The sequence below is a fragment of the Equus quagga genome, chromosome 7 (assembly GCF_021613505.1).
Source record: "Equus quagga isolate Etosha38 chromosome 7, UCLA_HA_Equagga_1.0, whole genome shotgun sequence".
Classification (NCBI taxonomy): domain Eukaryota; kingdom Metazoa; phylum Chordata; class Mammalia; order Perissodactyla; family Equidae; genus Equus; species Equus quagga.
In genome coordinates, this window is record NC_060273.1 from 95,831,829 (window position 1) to 95,851,106 (window position 19,278).

Below are 19,278 nucleotides of genomic sequence, written 5' to 3' on the forward strand. Positions count from 1 at the left end.
TTTCCAAAAGTTCTAAACTTTGGGTTCTAAATTAACATTTTTTTCCCGCCATTTCATGTACTATGTTAAAATTTAAGCTATCTTACCTAAACTGATGACTTCTAGTTCTATGTTCCAAAGGTAACTTCTTTCTTATATTCTAGATTCAAATGATCTATCTATTGTATATTGCTATCTGATATGCAAGCATTCCAAATTCCACACATCCAAACAAAACCTAAGTTTCTCTATACCTAACTCCTACATATCACTCTTCTTCTTATGGTCACAGATATTCTCAAAGTAATCTGAAATCCAGTTGTCAAGTAAAGTCAATTCTATCATCTAAATGCATTTCATATCCGTGTAATCCTTTCATTATCCATTCAATATTAACTGAGCACCTACTATGTTAAAGGCACTGAAACACGCTCTTATTTCTCATTCAGACTACTGTGAATGCATACTTTCCAAAGGTAATTATAAATAATATAATATTTATCCTCCTGTCCCTCTTGTCTCTGATTCTCCTAACTCACTGCTACCAGAAATTCTTGCAAAACCATAAATCTTAGCTTGTCACTAGCCACTTTCAAAAAACTTTAATGCTTTTTAGACAATAAAAAGAATTAAATTCAATTCCTTGCATGACTTTAAAGGCCTTCCATAGTATGCTGCAATCTTATCTCATCACCAGACTCACTCCAGCCTCAGTGAAGTACAAACCATTATTAGAATACATCTTATGCTTTCTTTCTTTGTGCCTTTGCTCACCGTGGTAGACTGGTAAAAACGGCTTCAGGATGGTTTTTTAATGTAGAAATAGATAACTGATACGTACACACATTATCTCTTCTTAGAATTCAATTCCTTTTTCCCTCCTCCATCTATCCCCACCTTCATTGTTAAAATCTATCTACTTTCAGGTCAAAAGGCTCCTCTTCAATGAAACTGATTTCCCAGAGAGAATCAATGTCTCCTTCACAAAACAACGGGTATTCCTACCATAGCTGAAAATTATTACAGTGCATATTTGTCTTAATTTCAGTACAGGCTCTAAAAGAGTACAATCTGTTTCACTTACTTTTGTGTTCCCCACAATCTCATGTGAAGCAGAACTGAAATACATGAAAGTAGTAAAAGCAACAGCCTACACAAGAGACAGTTCATTTCAGTCAATCTGCTTGTGTTCTTACCTGTAGGATCCCAAGTTATATTGTGTGCTATTGATTCCAGAAAAAATTGGCCACTTTTTTGCCATTGACTATATAATTCCTAAAATTAAAAGAAAAAAGTCATTTAGTCAATTATTATTGGCATCTTTTCTCTGTCAAATGTATATATTCATGCTTATTATTCTTAATAATACATGTAGTCACTTTTTTTTGAGGTATAACTGTCCACGTAGTCATTTTTTTGTGTGTGAGGAAGAGTGGCCCTGAGCTACCATCTGTTGGCAATCTTCCTTTTTTTGTTTGAGGAAGATGATCCCTGAGCTAAAATCCATGCCAGTCTTCCTCTACTTTGTATATGGGACACCAGCACAGCGTGGCTGGATGAGCAGCGCGTAGGTCCACACCCAGGATCTGAACCCGCAAACCTTGGGCCACCAAAGCAGAGCGTGTGAACTTAACAACTATGACACTGGGCCGGTCCCCATGTAGTCATCTTTAAGGAGAACAAAATGTTCAATTCAGTCAAAAAAAATAAGGAATATGTTATGGATTAGTGAGAGAACATCCATTCCTAGATGTCCAAAAGTCCATCCTTAGTATATCTAAACAACGAATAAGTATAGGCCACCTTGGACAATATTAGACTTTTAAAATTATAATCATTAATTTAATATTACTAGAGTTTCGAAAGTTTAATTTTAAATGTGTCTGTGTCTCTGCTATTTGAAGCTTGCTTCTCTTTTAATGTTTCATCCCCACCTGAGGTCATATGGTATGTGTGAAACTTCGGAATAAGAGATGTAACACTTACATTGTACTATATAATTTAAGGTCTTTTCATTCTTTAAAGCAATATTTTGCAAACTTTTTTTACCTGCAAACCAGTAAAAAATATACATTGCACTGTGACCAAGAACACACCTACATATACACATAAATGCAATCTAAGTTCACCCTTACCACATGTGATGCACTCTAATATTTCCTATTCTATTTCATTTTCTTTTAAATTCAGGTTGTGGCCTACAAAGCTGATTTCACTAACCTCTCATAGACCGAGACCCATAAACATTCTCTTGAGGCAGTGGTTCTCATATTCCTAGAATTACAGATTTTGTACACCTTCCAAGTCTATGATTTTTCCATTTGTTCCAGTTTTCCCCTTATTCAACAAGCTTTTTTTTTACCCTCTCTGTAATGTCAGTGCTGCCTACCATTAAACCAGTCTCTTCTTCTTAAGTTTTCGACACTATTATATTAAAATTATAATTATTACAAGAGAAAAATGGGCAAAAACTGAAATTGTCGATTCTACCCTTACTAATACAGGAATTTTAACATGACGTACTGATATTTTTTTAAAGTCAGCTATTTCCTTCAACAAATATTTATCGAGTATTATTTGAAATATATTGTTCTGGGTGGAGCAACCATCTTTAAAATTTATTTTTAGTACTGTCAATGACTAATTCATAAGTCTATAAGAGCCTCTAATATAGGATTCATTAGTTAATATATAAATACAAATAGAAATCAGAAGAGAACTGTGGACTCTCCTTCCATGAAATTTAAAAATGGTTATCAATTAACCCAGAGAAAATATCTTTCATTAACACAAGGTAGGAAAAGAATGGTCACAACTAGGAATCAATACAGCTGATTTTATTCTTAGCTCTGTGGCTTAACAGCTGTTTCATTGGTCAAGTCACTTCATTTTCTTTGGGCCTCGGCTGCCTAATTTATAAAAAAGAAATAACAGCTGCCAAACTAAGCCAGAGGGAATTCGTAGGATACTAATGAGATATTAATAAGATACTAATGAGCAAAAATGACAACTATTAAAAGATATGTAAAGGTATGATTATTATTAAAAGACTGTTTCTTTCTATTTAACATATTTCCACACAGTCTTTGATATTATGTCATCCTTATACTATCTCCAAGAAGAATGAATAGATATTAACCAATTTCAGAATTGAGCAAAGAGCCTCGTAAGGCTGACTTGCTTAGGATCAAATAGTTAGAAAGTAGCTCAGAAAGAAATCAGCCTTATGACTCCTAATACAATACTCTTAAGACCCCACTATGCTGACCCTTTTATGTGATTTAAATCACCAGTTTAACCTTTAGTAGAGATGGGTAAAATGACCTGATCAGTCTGCTATATTTAAGAGCATTAAAGCACCCAAGAAATCTACTACATAACTTCAATAATTATAAATTATTGTTTTAACCAGCTTTCAGAACTACTTCTGCGTATAGTTTCTTTATAAAGAAAAACATTCACTGACCCATTAACAACTATACTACACAATATTATAAGTGCAAGAAAATAAGTCCTGGAGATATAAGATTCTGCAATTAAAAGTTAAAATGTAACTTTAAAAACAAAATACATAAGAAAAGGCAGAAAAACTATACAAAAGTGGATCATAAAAATAAAGTGCCACATATGACTGGACAACGGTGCTTGACACTAGCAATAAAGTAACTGCCAAACTTAAAGTTGCTGGCTCTTCAAATACTTATTATAAAAGAAAACACAGGGGCCGGCCCAGTAGCGTAGCAGTTAAGTGTGCACATTCCGCTTCTCAGAGGCCCGGGGTTCGCCAGTTCAGATCCCGGGTGAGGACATGGCACTGCTTGGCAAGCCACACTGTGGCAGGTGTCCCACGTATAAAGTAAAGGAAGATGGGCATGGATGTGAGCTCAGGGCCAGTCTTCTTCAGAAAAAAGAGGAGGATTGGCAGTAGTTAGCTCAGGGCTGATCTTCCTCAAAAAAAACCCCAAAAGAGTAAAAAATAAATGAAAAAATGTCAGAAGGAAAAAAGGTAAAACATTTCAAGACAATTCATCAGCACAATTTAGTTTTATTTCAATGAAAGATTTAAACATTTTTAATATGGAAGTGACATTTAACATGTATTTTTAATTATACTGTATAATTTATACTGATTTATTTGATGATCACACTGATTTTGTACTCTTAAAAATAGTATCTTTTAATCCTCAAGACATCTCAATTCCTAAAAGAAGAATCATAAATTACTGACCAAACTTTTCTTTTGCTTCGGTAGGTTAACTGGCTCAAAAACAGAGATAACATTTCCATAGGATGCTGCAATCTTTTAAGAGGAAAAAAGAAAGAAAATTTATGAATATGTTAACTTACTTATGAATTAAAAGAGCAAAACAAATGAATAGTATAACTTAATATTCCGATACACACAATTTCATTCACCAATACTTCAGAATGTCGGTTTTGGAGACCACAATATCTGGGTCAAAATCCCAGTACTGTCACTTACTAACTGTAACTAGCAAGTTAATCTCTATGAATCTTAGTTTTTTCTATCTACATTTACAATATGTATAATACTGTCTTCCTAATAGAATTGTTTTGAAGATTCAAATAACATTTGTAAAACATCTAGTATATAATAATCTATAAGACGCACAATAAATGTTAATTCCCTTCCTCACAGAAGAAAATGTATTGATGTATTCCTTGTCAAGTACGGAATTTGACATGACTTAAAAAATGGGTTTTTAGGTTATCTGTTCTCAAAGTTCACAATTCTGTCGACGTATATTTCACTTTTTAAAAATAAAACTTAGCTCTATTCCTTTGTGAACACTCTAAGGAGTATATTTTTTCAATATTCTATTTGAGTATCTTTAAAATTAACTCTTTAAACCAATGGAGCATAACCCTTCCTGGCTCTATAAGAGCCTTCTGGTTTTATAAGGTAGCCACTATAACAGCTTAAGTGAGTCACAAATGAAGAACATCAAAATATCAGAAATCAGATAGATGGAGTGAATGAATCAGGGATAAAAATAAGAACATATAACCTAGTAAAGAGGGGGTAAGGAATGAGGATGTAACACACGTATGGGAAAAAACCTTCTAATGGCTATTTTAAGTGTTCCGAGGAGTTCCTAGGATGTAGAAATCATCTGCACTGAGTTGGTCTGGGAGGGAATGTTTAGTTTGGACCTTTAAGTGTGGGTAGGATTTCAAAGGGCAGTGAACATTACACTTTAGAAATAGGGCATGGTATGAACACAAGTGTAAAAATTAAAAGAGGCAAGGAATGGTTGGAGATGACTGACCATTAGCCCAGCTAGAAGAGAGGGTCCCTTATAACAGAATAATGGACATGAGGCCAAAAGGGCAGGTTTGAACCGGGCTGTACAGGGCCTCATGCCAAGGTGAACAATTTGAACTTTTCCAAGGTAATGGGAAGCTAAGAATGTTTTTAAGCAAATGAATAACAAATGCAGACGAATTTTCTCAGGAAAATTAATCTGATAGTACTACAAAGAAAAACAGTAACAATAAAATACTGATCCCTATGTCATCAAGCAGCATTTCCTTCTTAAAGGCAGAAAGAAGTCCCCAGGTACCAGAACATATAAATTTTATTCCTGACACTTTAAAGAATCATTTGACTATACTGATATCTGTGAAACAAAGGAAAGAAGTCTCAAAGAGTTTTAGCATTCCGTAATAAAGACGATTTTTGTAGTGTAGTGAGAATGATAGGTGTGAATGAAAGAAAGACAGATGAGAGACACTTGTAACTATATTAAAGGTAAGGGACACTGGAGTAACAAAAAAAAAAAACAGTAGTCCAACAAATAGATAAAGACTGCAAGAGTTGAAACCCCTTTCACCATGAGTATCTTTAAACTTGGTCACAAGAAGTAACTTGTCAGACAGGCAGGTTTATTAGAAATGATGAAATTATTAAAAAAAAAAAAGTTGGGGCCACTTTGATTTCTCACACAAAGTGTTCTGGTGGAATCATATAGTCAAGCAATGTATTTAACTAGCAAAATAAATTTGCAAAGTTCAGCCCAGGCTAGCTATAACTATACCTAGGCCTGGGCATTTATGCCTATGTAGTGCTACATCAAGCTAGACACTATGCTGCCTACTAGTTACGACTTTCCCAATGCTGGTACTATATAGAACTGAATCACATATCCTGTTTCTTTTGTTGCTGTTGCTGATTTACCTTCAAGGTTACTTTTCACTTTTCAGATGCAAACAGAGGTCCAGATAAAATCTTTCATTTTTCTTATAGATTTGGAATAAATTAATAAAAAAATTATAGACTTTACAAAAGTTTATCCTCATTTTAGTACAAAGTTTATTCAAAAGTTACAAGGAGATAACTACCTGTTTATAAAGAATGACTCTAACAAACGATTTCACCTCAGTAGTTTACTTGCAAATAGATGTAAGATTTATTGTCATTCCTTTCCCTCAATCTAATTAATTTTTAAATAAGTAAGCTTTAGATCTGTTCTACAGGTAATAAGTATTATGTTTCTTTGTCAACTCTTAGAGAAGATTATGCTATATTTCAAAATTATATAGAATGGAATTACTGACAATCTCTAAGATACATGTGAGAGGGTCAAGAATTTTGGTTTCTAACGGTGCATCTTAGAGAACCAAAGAAATTTGTAGCTGCATTGTCTTTGAAACTAAGTGAGTCTCTAACTCAGAGACGATGCTGACTAAAGACAAAACAAATCTCATATTACCACAAGATTACAAACCTTGCCTTGTTGCATTGAACAGTCTACACATCCTACTTGAATATTTCCATGTTTAGCTCCTGGGATTATTTGCAATCTTTCAAAATCACTTCCCAGTATAACAATGTCACATCCAGATGCGTAAGCCTAAAAAACAAAAAGAACAAAATAAAATAAAAATGACAAAATTGTCAAGAAAATATTTATCATGTAGAATACTGGCATTAAATATTATGTTTTAATAGATTAATTTTAAATATTCTTTTTTAAAAAAATCTATATTATTTGAGAATATTTCCCTTACCTGCACATATAGTCCCATCAGCAAATTTGGTCAGTTCTAGTTGCAAAACTGATACCAGTTCTGTTCACTTCTTCTATCTCGACTAAATGCTACTGCCCTGTCTAAGCCACCATCATTTCTCTCCTGCATTACTGTTAACAGTCTGATGATTCCATTCTTGCTTCCCTCTAATTCCTCTCCACACAAAGATAAAAGTAATCTATTAAAAACGTTTATTACACCAAGTAATTTTCCCTGCTTAAACCCTTTCAATAGTTTCCCCACTGCACTTGGAATAAAATCTCAACTCCTTACCATGGTCAATACCCTAAAGGATTGTCCTAATTCTACAAACCCATCTCAAGCTACTCTTTCCGTCACTCAACTGGCTCCTGTCCACATATTGACCTTCTTTCTGTTCCTTGGTAATATCAATCCTTTTCCACCTCAGAGTGGTTTATCTACCTTTTAACTGCCTGGCTTCGTCTAGCTAGCTTCTTTTCAACATTCAGGTCTCACTCCCCAACTATTCTCTCTCCCTTTCATTACTTGCCATCACATTACTGTTTATTTTTCTTAACAGCGTATATCACAGTTTGTAAATATCTTGCTTATTACCCATTTCCATGATTAGAAGTTAAGTTCCAAGACAAAAAGTTCGGGTTCAAACTTATCTTGTTCTCTGCTCTAGCTCCCAATTCTAACTGGAGGGCCTGCTTTATAAATACCTATGGAATAAATGAAGTACTTAATTTTAGAAAAACCATCACCATAACCAAATAAAAGGATAAATAGTTCAAGGCATCTTGGCAAGCATTTTGGTGCTCTTTTTTGAATTTTAAAATTAGCAGAACTCTTCCAACTAGAATTCTTTTTGTGTTCTTTTCCCCACCTTCTTAGATCACAGGAGTTTCTTCCATTACAGAGCATATAACTGTCCTCCTAGAATTCATGTACATAAGCCAGCATGCAGTATAACCCTGACAATAAAACATCTATTACAAATTGTTTTCCATCCTGTTAAGTTCTTAAAGTTCTAGTAATTCTTGACTTTCTCATCACTTTTGCACATGCACATTTCCTTACTTAATGTAAAAAATATTATACTTAATATATACTTTATGACCTTAATTCCTACAAAAGCCAAAATGGTTCTATACAAGCTACCAAAAAATATTAGAAAAGTGACTTGAGAGAACATACCAATAAATCTGCTCACATTACAGACAAGAAAATCAGTCCTAAACAGGCTGACATAACTTCTTAGTGGCAGAGAGGGCTTGAGAACCCTGATCTCTTGATTCTTGATCTACTGCTATTTCCAAGGCACCTCCAGGACTTCCCTAGTTAAGCATGCTTGCCTGGAATTTTCCTAAAAAGAATTCAGGATAATCAAGTCTGGTCACCAGTGTCACATAGTGGAAAAAATTGGCTCAGTAAACAAACAAACAAAAAAATCTCATGATGGTCTGCTCACCTATTACAAATATCCACAACAGGATCATAAGGCTTATCACAAGACTGTTAGCAAGAATAAATTCCAAAAACTATTTTTAAGAAAAATTTTCATTCAGAATACTCTAAATATCTCAATATTTTAGAAACTGATTTTCTCAATACTAAATTTTGATAAAATACTGTCACTGTTCCCCAAAATATCATGTTAAATTTTGGATATTTCAGTTTAGAATTCTTTCTCACTAAACAAATATTTTTCCCTTTCCATTAATTGTAATATACATATTTCTTAAAAAACCATGTCTTTGTAACTTTGCCTTCCTTTTGTGATACCTGAAACTATCTACCGACTTTCAGATATTGCTGCAACTATTTTTGTCAATCATGAATCTAAATTTTCTTGAATTAAGTCCACATTAATCCTGAAGCACCTCACAAAATTACTGTTTAACACAATAAATATTTAAAAATTTGCAGAGTTGAGAAATACAAGGTTATCCCAACAATAAACACTTAGACCTATAGCAAGGAAGATAACTTATAATACAAGTAACCCTTGATCATTCAAGACCTATCTAGTTCTGGATTACCCCTGTTCTTTTGCTATTGTTGTATCATACTATCACTTCCTGTCATTTGACTTTTCCTTAGTGACAGTACTAAAACATGCAAAGCTGTATCTCTTTACTTTTGGTAAACTTTAAATCAAATGAAAATTACTGATCTTCATCTGGAATATCTCTTACTCAGGCCTCTCTTTCTTCTCTCAGAGTTATAAGTAATGGATGGCAGTAAACTACCTAGATGGAAAAGAAAAAGGATAAAACCACCTGCACTCCACACTTGATGAGTTGACTATTATCATTGGGGCTTCTAATAAATAATATCCTCTGCTCTTCTTGACTACAGAATTTAAATATTTACAGTTTATTTGATTGTATAATTAAACATAAGATGCACTAAAGACTCAAACCATACTGAACCATTTCTTAATCATTTTATTAATCCATTTCCTAATCATTTTCAAGATTTTGTAAATGTCTTCTTAAAAATCCTGCTGTGCATAGAAAACTGGTTGAATAAACTACAGCACATATCCACAATGGAGTATTACACAGCTGTAAAACGAATGAAGAAGAGATCTATGAACTGACATGGAGTAATTTCTAGGGAGTATTATTCAATGAAAAAAAGGAAAGTATAAAAGGGCATATATGGCATGTTGTTTTTTGTGTGAGGAACAAGGAAAATAAGAAAACATGGACATATCTGCTTATTACAAAAAGAAACAAGATAAAACTAAGGGAAAAATAAAGTTGGTTACCTACAAAGGGGAGGAGAATGGAGTGGAAGGAATATAGAAAAGAATGGCACTTCTGAGTATAACTTATTACACAGTTATGATTTTTGATATGATTTTTGAAAACATGCTAACATCACACATATTCAAAAATTAAATTAAACCAATCAGAATGGGGGAGAAGTGAAACAAACGAACTAATTGTATTTCAAATGAATAATAATAATCCACTCTGAAAGAAAGAAGTCAGGAGGAACTAAGTAACTTACGAACACAATTAAGACTATGTATTTCAGTCTTGGGCAGTGAGAAGGAAAAAAGTGGTCCTCCTCCTGTGTTTCTGCTTTACTCTCACACTACCACACTCACAACATTTTTGACAACAGATGTGTGGGAGTTTTAACCACACCAAGCAATTCTGTGACAAGAAATGGATGTCCTAACAATTTAACTACCTGGAGATAGTGTCAGATTCCACACGTTTAAGGGCTCAGTCTTAAGTGAGACTGCCCTCCACTTCAGATGCTACTCACAAGTAGTAGATCCCCAGATTACCCACAACTCCTGTCCACTTGGCTGCTAATCAGAGGTTCCCATGACCTTCTCCCCCTTGGATTTGCCTATTTGCTAGAGCAGCTCACAGAACTCAGGAAAACACTTATTAATGTTAACCAGTTTATTAAAGAACATGATAAAGGGTACAGATGAACAGCTAGATGAAGAGATACATAGGACAAGGTCTAGGAGGGTCCCAGAGCGCAGGAGCTGTTGTTCCTGTGGTGTTGGGATGTGTCAATTATTAACTCCATTTCCAACCCCTCTCTCATCTCTGGAAAAGTGGGTGAGTTGGGCTGAAAACTCCAAGCTTCTAATCATGGCTTGGTCTTTCTGGTGACCAGTGGCCTTCCAAGAGTCAGTCAGGAGCCCACCCAGAGTTGCCTAATTAGAACAAAAGATACTCCTAGTGCTCTTATCACTTAGGCATTTACAAGGGTTTCAGGAGCCCTGAGTCAGGACCTAGGGTCAAACACCAAATATTAGCATAAGAGATGCTCCTAATGCTGTTATCACTTAGGAATTTACAAGAGTTTCAGGAGCTCTGTGCCAGAAACCAGGGACAGAGACCAATACATATATTTTCTATTATCTCATAGGCAGAGTGGGGAGAAGAGTACAAACAAATCCTGAACTTTTTTTGTAGGGCTTTTTTATTGTAGTGGCATGGACAATGCAATTCTGAAACTATTTTAGATGTATTATAGGATTGAGCAAATGAGCGAAGGTTCTGTGTAAAAAAGAACAAAGATGAGAAATGAGAGAAGACAGAGTCAGGTAAGGTTGGACTAGAATTGGAAATACTCACAAAAAATCTGGATTTCCAAAATATACATATTTTCATGTGCACATGTAAATATACGTTTGTATATGTATGTGTGTACGTATGTGTGTGCAGTATGCATATACATGCGTATATTTGCTAGTTCTGTCCACTGAAAGGCCCAAGAAGCAAAGACATTCTAGTAGCAATGAGATCACCTAACATCTTGATCTTGGTCTCTACTATCATTCCCTACTAAAAGAAACCAGGGCTCCTCAAAGAAATGGCTAATTACAGGGCTGGAGCAGGGTAGCTGCCCGGAACCCACAGCCTAGAATATCTTGTTATGCCAGAAAGAAAGAAGGTGCTTATTTTTTTTAAAAAAGAAAAAAAGAAAGAAAGAAAGGAAAAGCATCGGGCGAGAATCATCATCAGTGGATGCTCAATCCAAGGGAAAATTTTGATGAAAATCAGGATATCTGCTTGGTCTTAAAGTGTCTCACACACTGCTATTAGTTGCAAGAGGGAAAAAAAAACAAATCAGTTATACAGTGGAGAAATTGGGCAACACCTTGATGGGTCATCAAAATTGACATCATTAATGATAGATATCATGTGCCTCCAAATGAAATACCCAGAGAAGGACACAACATGATCTATGCAGAATTTTGGCCAAGAATGCATAACCTCGATCTAATCAAGAGGAAAATCAGACAAATGCAAAATGAGAAAAGGTTTGTTCTTTAAAAGTGGAGGGGGAGATGTTATGTTCTTCAAATGTCGATGTCAAAACGAACAAAGAAAAAAGAGAAGAAAATTGATGCTAAAGAGAGGTAACTAAATGTTAATACTTGCCCATGGACTGAATCCTGCACTGGAAGGGACAAAAATGCTATAGAGAACATTGTTATATCAACTAATGAAACTGGAACATGAATAACAAATTAAAGTAGCATATCAAAGTAAATTTATGAAGTTGATAACTGTAGTGTGATTACATAAGAGAATATTCCTATTATCATGAAATACAAACTAAAGAATTTAAGGGTAAAGAGTCATGACATAGTCATGAATCTCAAATGGTTCATAAAAAAAAATTATGTAGGTGCATACACATACAATGTGCCCAAATGATAAAGAAAATGGGGGTAAATTATTATCATTAGCCAAATTTAGGTAAAGAGAATATGGGTGTTCCTTGTACCATTTTATTTTACAACTTTTTCTAGGTATGCAATTATTTCTAGTTATTTTCCATGTAGTAATAAAAACATCTAAAACCTAAATAATTATTTCCAAAACGTTAAAACAAATATACTGTCACTTTTTTGTGCTTTCTTCTATCTCTCACTCACTATAGTCTTCTGAGCCTATTTTTTCTCTTGCTACAGGGCCAATGCTAAGTGCTTTTCACTGGTATCCCATTTAATCCTCACAACAAATCCTGTGAGGTATTTACTAGAATCACCCCACTTTACCAATAAGGAAATTCAAACTTAGAGATTGAGTAATTTGGCTCAAATCTTAGAGCTAATATGAGGCACAAGTGAGACTGAAACCAAGCTATAACTAATGGGAAAAAACATGCTCTTACTGCCTCTGTTCTGCTGCCATATAATGCCTTATAAACAAACATCAGTATGAGTTTAATAATTTTTCTCTAATTTCTTCCCATAATTAAAAATGTCTTATTTGGAAGTAAAGCAGCCAGAACTCCCATAATTGCTGATAGGAATGTAAAATAAGATGGTACAACTACTTTGGAAAGCTAATCACATGCATTCTCAATGATCTAGCAATTCTACTGCTAAGTTTATACCCAAGAGAAATGTGTCCAAATGTACACCAAGAGACATGTACAAAAACATTCATAGTCATCATATAAGCCCCAAAGTAGAACCAACTCAAATGTCCATCAACAACGGAATGTATACATAAACTGCAGTATTATCATACAATGGAACAATATAAAGCATTGGTTCCCAAACTTTCTGCTCTCAGGAATCCTTTGCACTCGGTTTTTTTTTGAGGAAGATTAGCCCTAAGCTAACTACTACCAGTCCTCCTCTTTTTGCTGAGGAAGCCTGGCCCTGAGCTAACATTCGTGCCTATCTTCCTCTACCTTATATGTGGGACGCCTACCACAGCAAGGTGTGCCAAGCGGTGCCATGTCTGCACCTGGGATCGGAACCGGCGAACCCCGGGCTGCCCGCCAAGAAGCGGAACGTGCGCACTTAACCACTGCACCACCGGGCCATCCCCCCTTTGCACTCTTAAGAAAAGTATTGAGGATAAGCACCCTCCAATCCCCCTCTCCAAGAGCTTTAGTTTATATGGGTTATCACTATCAATATTTACTCTTTTAGAAATTAAAACTGAGAAAACATAATACATTGACTGAATCAGTAATCAAAACATCCCAACAAATAAAAGCCCAGTACCAGATGGCTACACCAGTGAATTCTACCAAACATTTAAAGAAGAACTAACATCAATTCTCCTCAAACTCTTCCAAAAAACTGAAGGGGTAACACTTCTAAACTCATTTTACAAGGCCTGCATTACCCTGATACGAAAGTCAGACAAAGATATTACAATAAAAGAAAATTACAGGAGCCAGCTCAGTGGCACTGCGGTTAAGTTCACACATTCCACTTCAGTAGCCCAGGGTCCGCCGGTGCGGACATGGCACCGCTCATCAAGCCATGCTGTGGCAGGTGTCCTACATATAAAGTAGAGGAAGATGGGCACAGATGTTAGCTCAGGACCAGTCTTCCTCAGCAAAAAGAGGAGGATTGGCAGCAGATATTAGCTCAGGGCTGATCTTCCTCAAAAAGGGAAAGAAAAGAAAAGAAAATTACAGACCAATATCCCTGATGAACATAGATGCAAAAATCTGCAAGAAAATACTAGCAAACCAATTTCAACAGCACATTAGAAGATCATACACCATAATTTAGTGGGATTTATCCCTGGGATGAAAGGAAGGTTCAATAAAGGCCATATACGACAAGCACATGGATAATATCATACTCACTAATGAAAAGCTGAAAGCTTTCCTCTAAGATTAGGAATAAGACAAGGATGCCCATTTTCACCTCTTCTACCCAACACAGTACTGGTAGTTCTAGCCAGAGCAATTAGGCAAGAAAAAGAAATAAAGGTCATCCAAATCAGAAAGGAAGACACAAAATTGTCTGTTTGCAGATGAAAAGATACTCTATATAGAAAATTCTAAAGACTTCACCAAAAAACTAATAAATGAATTCAGCAAAGTTACAGGACACAAAATCAACATACAAAAATCAGTTGCCTTTCTACATACTTATAACAAATTATTCGAAAAATAAATTAAGAAAATCCAATTTATAACAGCATCAAAAGGAATAAAAAGAATAAATTTAACCAAGGCAAAGATCTTGTACACTGAAAACTCTAAGACACTGATTAAAGAAACCGAAGACAACACAAATAAATGGAAAGATATCCAGTGTTCTTGGATTGGAAGAACACTGTTAAAATGTCCATAATACCCAAAGCTATCTACGGATTCAATGCAATCCTTATCAAAATTCCATTGGTATTTTTCAGAGAAATAAATTAAAAATCCTAAAATTCATACAGAACCACAAAAGACCCCAAAAAGCCAAACAATCTTGAGCAAGAAGAACTAAGCTGGAGCCATCACACTTCCTGATCTCAAAATATATTACAAGACTATAGTAACAAACAGTACAATACCGGCATAAAAACAGAGACTAAAGGAACAGAATCATGAGCCCAGACACAAACCTACACACATACGGTCTCCTAATCTTCAACAAAAGTGCCAAGATTACATTACATAATGGGGAATAAATAGTGTTGGGAAAACTGGAAATCCACAAGCAAAGGAATGAAATTGGACCCTTATCTTACATCATACACAAAAATCAACTTAAAATGGATTAAAGACTTGAACGTAAGACCTGAAACCATAAAACTCCTAGAACAAAACATAGGGAAAAAGTTCCTTGACAGTGGTTGTAGTAATGATTTTTTGGATAGGACGTCAAAAGCAGAAACAACAAAAGCAATAATAAACAAGACGGGTTACATCAAATTAAAAAGCTTCTGCACAGCAAAAGAAACCTTCAACAAAATGAAAAGGCAACCTACGGAATGGGAAAAAATATTTGCAAACCATATCTGATAAGTAGTTAACATCCAAAAGATATAATCAACTCATACAACTCAATAGCAAAAAAACAAACAATCCAGGGGCTGGCCCCGTGGCCAAGTGGTTGGGTTCATGTGCTCCACTTTCGTGGCCCAGAGTTCACCAATTCGGATCCTAGGCATGGACAACTCATCAAGCCATGCTGTGGTGGCATCCCACATGGAGAAACTAGAATGACTTGAACTAGCATACACAGCTATGTACTGGGACTTCGGGGAGAAAAAAGAAAAAAAAAAAGAGGAAGAGGGGCAACAGACGTTAGCTCAGAGCCACTCTTCCTCACAAAAAAAAAAGAAAGCCAAAGAGAGCAGAGGGTTTAAATAAATAAATAAATAAACAATTCAATTAAAATGTGGACAGAAGACTTGAATAGACATTTTTCCAAAGAAGATATACAAATGGCCAATAGGTACATGAAAAGATGTTCAACATCACTAATCATCAATGCAAATTAAAACCACAATGAGATATCACCTCGCACCTGTGAGAATGGCTATCATCAAAAAGACAAGAGAGGGGCTGGCCCTGTGGCATAGTGGTTAAGTTCATGTGCTCCACTTTGGTGGCCCAGGGTTCGAGGGTTCAGACCTACCACCACCCATCAAGCCATGCTGTGGCAGCATCCCACAGACAAAAAAACAGAGGGAGATTGGCATAGATGTTAATTCAGGGCGAATTCTCCTCAAGCAAAAAAAAGAGGGAGACCAACAATAGATGTTAGCTCAGGGCCAATCTTCCTCAAGCAAAAAAGAGGAAGACTGACAACAGATTTTAGCTCAGGATCAATTCTTCTCACCAAAAAAAACAGAAAGACAAGAGATAACAAGCGTTGGTAAAGATGTGGAGAAAAGGGAACCCTTGTGCACTCCTATTGGGAATGTAAACTGGTGTAGCCACAATGGAAAACAGTATGGAGGTTCCTCAGAAAATTAAAAATAGAACTACCATATGATCCAGCAATCCCACTTCTGGGTATACATCCAAAGATGATGAAATCATTATCTCGAAGAGATATCTGCACTCCCATATCCACTGCAGCATTATTCACAATAGCAAAGATGTGAAAACAACCTAAGTATCCATCAATGGATGAACAGATAAATAAAACGTGGTATATATATATGTGTGTGTGTGTGTGTGTATGTGTATATATATATATACATACACACACACACATATATATAATGGAATATTATTCAACCATAAAAAAGAAGGAAATCCTGCCATTTGTGACAACCTTGAGGGCATTTTGCTAAGTGAAACAATTCAGACAGAGAAAGACAAATACTGTTATCTATGTATTCCACTTAAATGTAGAATCTAAAAACATCTTACTAATAGAAACAGAAAATAAAATGGTGGTTGCCAGGGGCTGGGTGATAGAGCAAATGGGGGATATTGGTCAAAGGTCAAAGAGGACAAAGTTTCAGATATAAGATGAATAAGTTCTGGGGACCTAATGTACAGCATGGCCACTATAATTAACAATATTGTATTGTATACTTGAAAATTTCTATGAGAGTAAATCTTTAATATTCTCACGATAACAACAAGAAGAACAAAATGGTAATTATCCAAGGTAAAGGATGTGATAAGTAACCTTATTGTGGTAAACATTTCATAATATATATGTGTATCAAATCATCACATTGTACACCTTAAATTTATACAGTGATATACATCAATTACATCTCAACAAAGCTGAGGAAAAAAGAGAGAGATGAATCTGTACAGATAATCTGAGTATAATCCAAAAATCACTTGAAATAAACAACTCTTCTTATGGATATTTCTAAAAGATTATTAAAATTAATTCAATCTCTAGAGTTTATACAACATGATGAGGCAATAAGCATGGAAATACACCCAAAAATCCAAAACCAAAAACATGGAAAACAGCCTTTAATTTAAAATGAGCTACTCATGATTTTAAAATAATCCATCTGTCACTAAATTCTTAAATAAAAACAACCCACCTACCTGGTTTTAAATAAAAACCAAAGATGTAATACAATATATATATTTGCAAACTGAAATCTAAAACTAGTTTTACAGATTTTTCTAAAATAAATTATTCTCAAAAACTCATTTCAAGGTGCCTGACTATACTGTGGAAGGTTATCAAAACAATAACAACAGCACTGGTTTATCACACAAACTGTCATGCTACTTGCCCTCCAAAATTCATACGCATAGATTACAAATTGGTATTCTAGCTGCTTCTGTCAAAAGATCTATAGTCAGAACAATTACTAACCAATGAAAATTAAATTGACAAATGAAAATCCTTTTATTAGGCACATGTAATACTAGATTTACTAACTTTGAGACTAAAGAAGATGCAAAAGAACTGAGTTCATATGTGCGTTATCAAGCACACAATCGAAACATGATTTTTAACTTTAAATTTTGGCAGAGAACTTTGTCAAATATTCTAAAGTTCAAAAATTATCCAAAGCTGTAACATTTGGTACTCTAATTTGGAAATCCTGTGATTTCTGTAAAACACTTAGATTTTCTGTTTTCACTGTTTTGTTTTAACCAACCATACCAGGTAAATACCCCAAAGCATTTCTTCCTGGTATATTTCCTGGTTAAATGACTTACATTTGGTATGCTGTAATTAACTTTATTCTTGTTTTTAAAAACATAATGTTAAGAATTAGTATTACTTTAATAATCTTAAAAGCACTTTAATACTACTTAAAACATATTTTAAAATAGACCAAATTTTTAAAAAGAAGTCCAATTTAGTACTCATAATGGCATATGAGCGCCACAAAAATCTTTCTCTTTCTCCAGAGGTGAGCACTATCAAACTTTCCCCTCGTGGATTCTCTCCACCCACAAAGACTCACATGCCCCCTCCAAAAAAAGAACCCTTCCATCCTCCCACCTATACAGGCTTCCCTAGAGTGAACAAAACAGAAAGTTAAACTAAAGGATGCTTACTATCACGGTAAACTGAGGAAGGAGAATGCTAATTCAGGCTCTATCTCTCCACCAACACCCACCTAACTTCAGTCCATCTTTGGACTTCTCATCTAGGTCCTCCTGGCTGGGGACACTGGGTTGTCGAATAAAAAAAGAGAGCCTGGAGCTATATGCTCACTTTCCCTCCTATAGGAAAGGCATTTAAATTTCACACTAGAGACAGGAAGTCCTAAATATTAACACAATCCGTCTGTCTCTTGGAAATTACCTCCCTTTCCATTTCATTGAAAACATAGTTACAATACTAGGAATGGACAAAACACAAAATGAGAAGAAAAAAAATCTGTTATATATTAAAACACATATTATGTCATCAGTATGCACAGAAATATTAGAAAATCTAAATTCTAATTAACTGCGCCTCTTTTTAACTTGTTATTTATCTTTTATAAACAAAATATTTTTTATTCTAAAAACAAAAGTTGTCAGCAGATCAGAATCAGGTTGCTCACATACTTTCACTCTAAAAATGGTGGAAAATTAAGAAGGAAAAAGGAGTGAGGGAAACATTCATGTAAATAAAGAAAAAATAAAGAATTTTTGCTTAGTGTACCTGAAATCTCTCCTAGTTGCTCACTTGATATTGATGGTAAAACGCATAACAACTGACATGGAAAAAATTTAAAGAAACTTCAATAGAAATATTTTATTTGGACTCAAATCTAAATTATCAAAGCTATTTTAAAACACAATTTTTAATTATATTTCAACCAAGCTTCTTTATCTATTATTCACCAATCCAACCAGTATTTATCAAACACTTTCTATGTGCCAAGCATTAGAATGAATATAACCTTAATTTTATAATTGTTGACATTTTTAAGGGTTTTACATTTACTAAGCAATGAACTTAGAACTTAGCACTTTTTCATGTAACAACCCTATGAATAGGTACTATTTTAGCACCATTCTACAGGTAAAAAAAAGCGATTCAAAGAATGTGAAAGAACTTGCCCATGGATATACAATATAAGGGACTAGGCTGGAAACCAAATCCAG

At 34.8% G+C, this 19,278-nt stretch overlaps 1 protein-coding gene across 4 annotated transcripts in view; it reads right to left on the reverse strand.

Moving 5' to 3' along the window:
* The window catches only part of DMXL1 (Dmx like 1), a 132,883-nt gene that overhangs the window by 110,831 nt on the left and 2,774 nt on the right, over nucleotides 1-19,278 (reverse strand). For all 4 annotated transcript variants that reach the window (XM_046665502.1, XM_046665501.1, XM_046665500.1 and 1 more), the window contains exons 2-4: nucleotides 6,729-6,854; nucleotides 4,208-4,279; nucleotides 1,176-1,254 (exon numbers count right to left, since the gene is read on the reverse strand). In XM_046665502.1, the coding sequence (XP_046521458.1) occupies nucleotides 1,176-1,254; nucleotides 4,208-4,279; nucleotides 6,729-6,854 (277 nt within the window). The remainder of the gene's footprint in view (nucleotides 1-1,175; nucleotides 1,255-4,207; nucleotides 4,280-6,728; nucleotides 6,855-19,278) is intronic.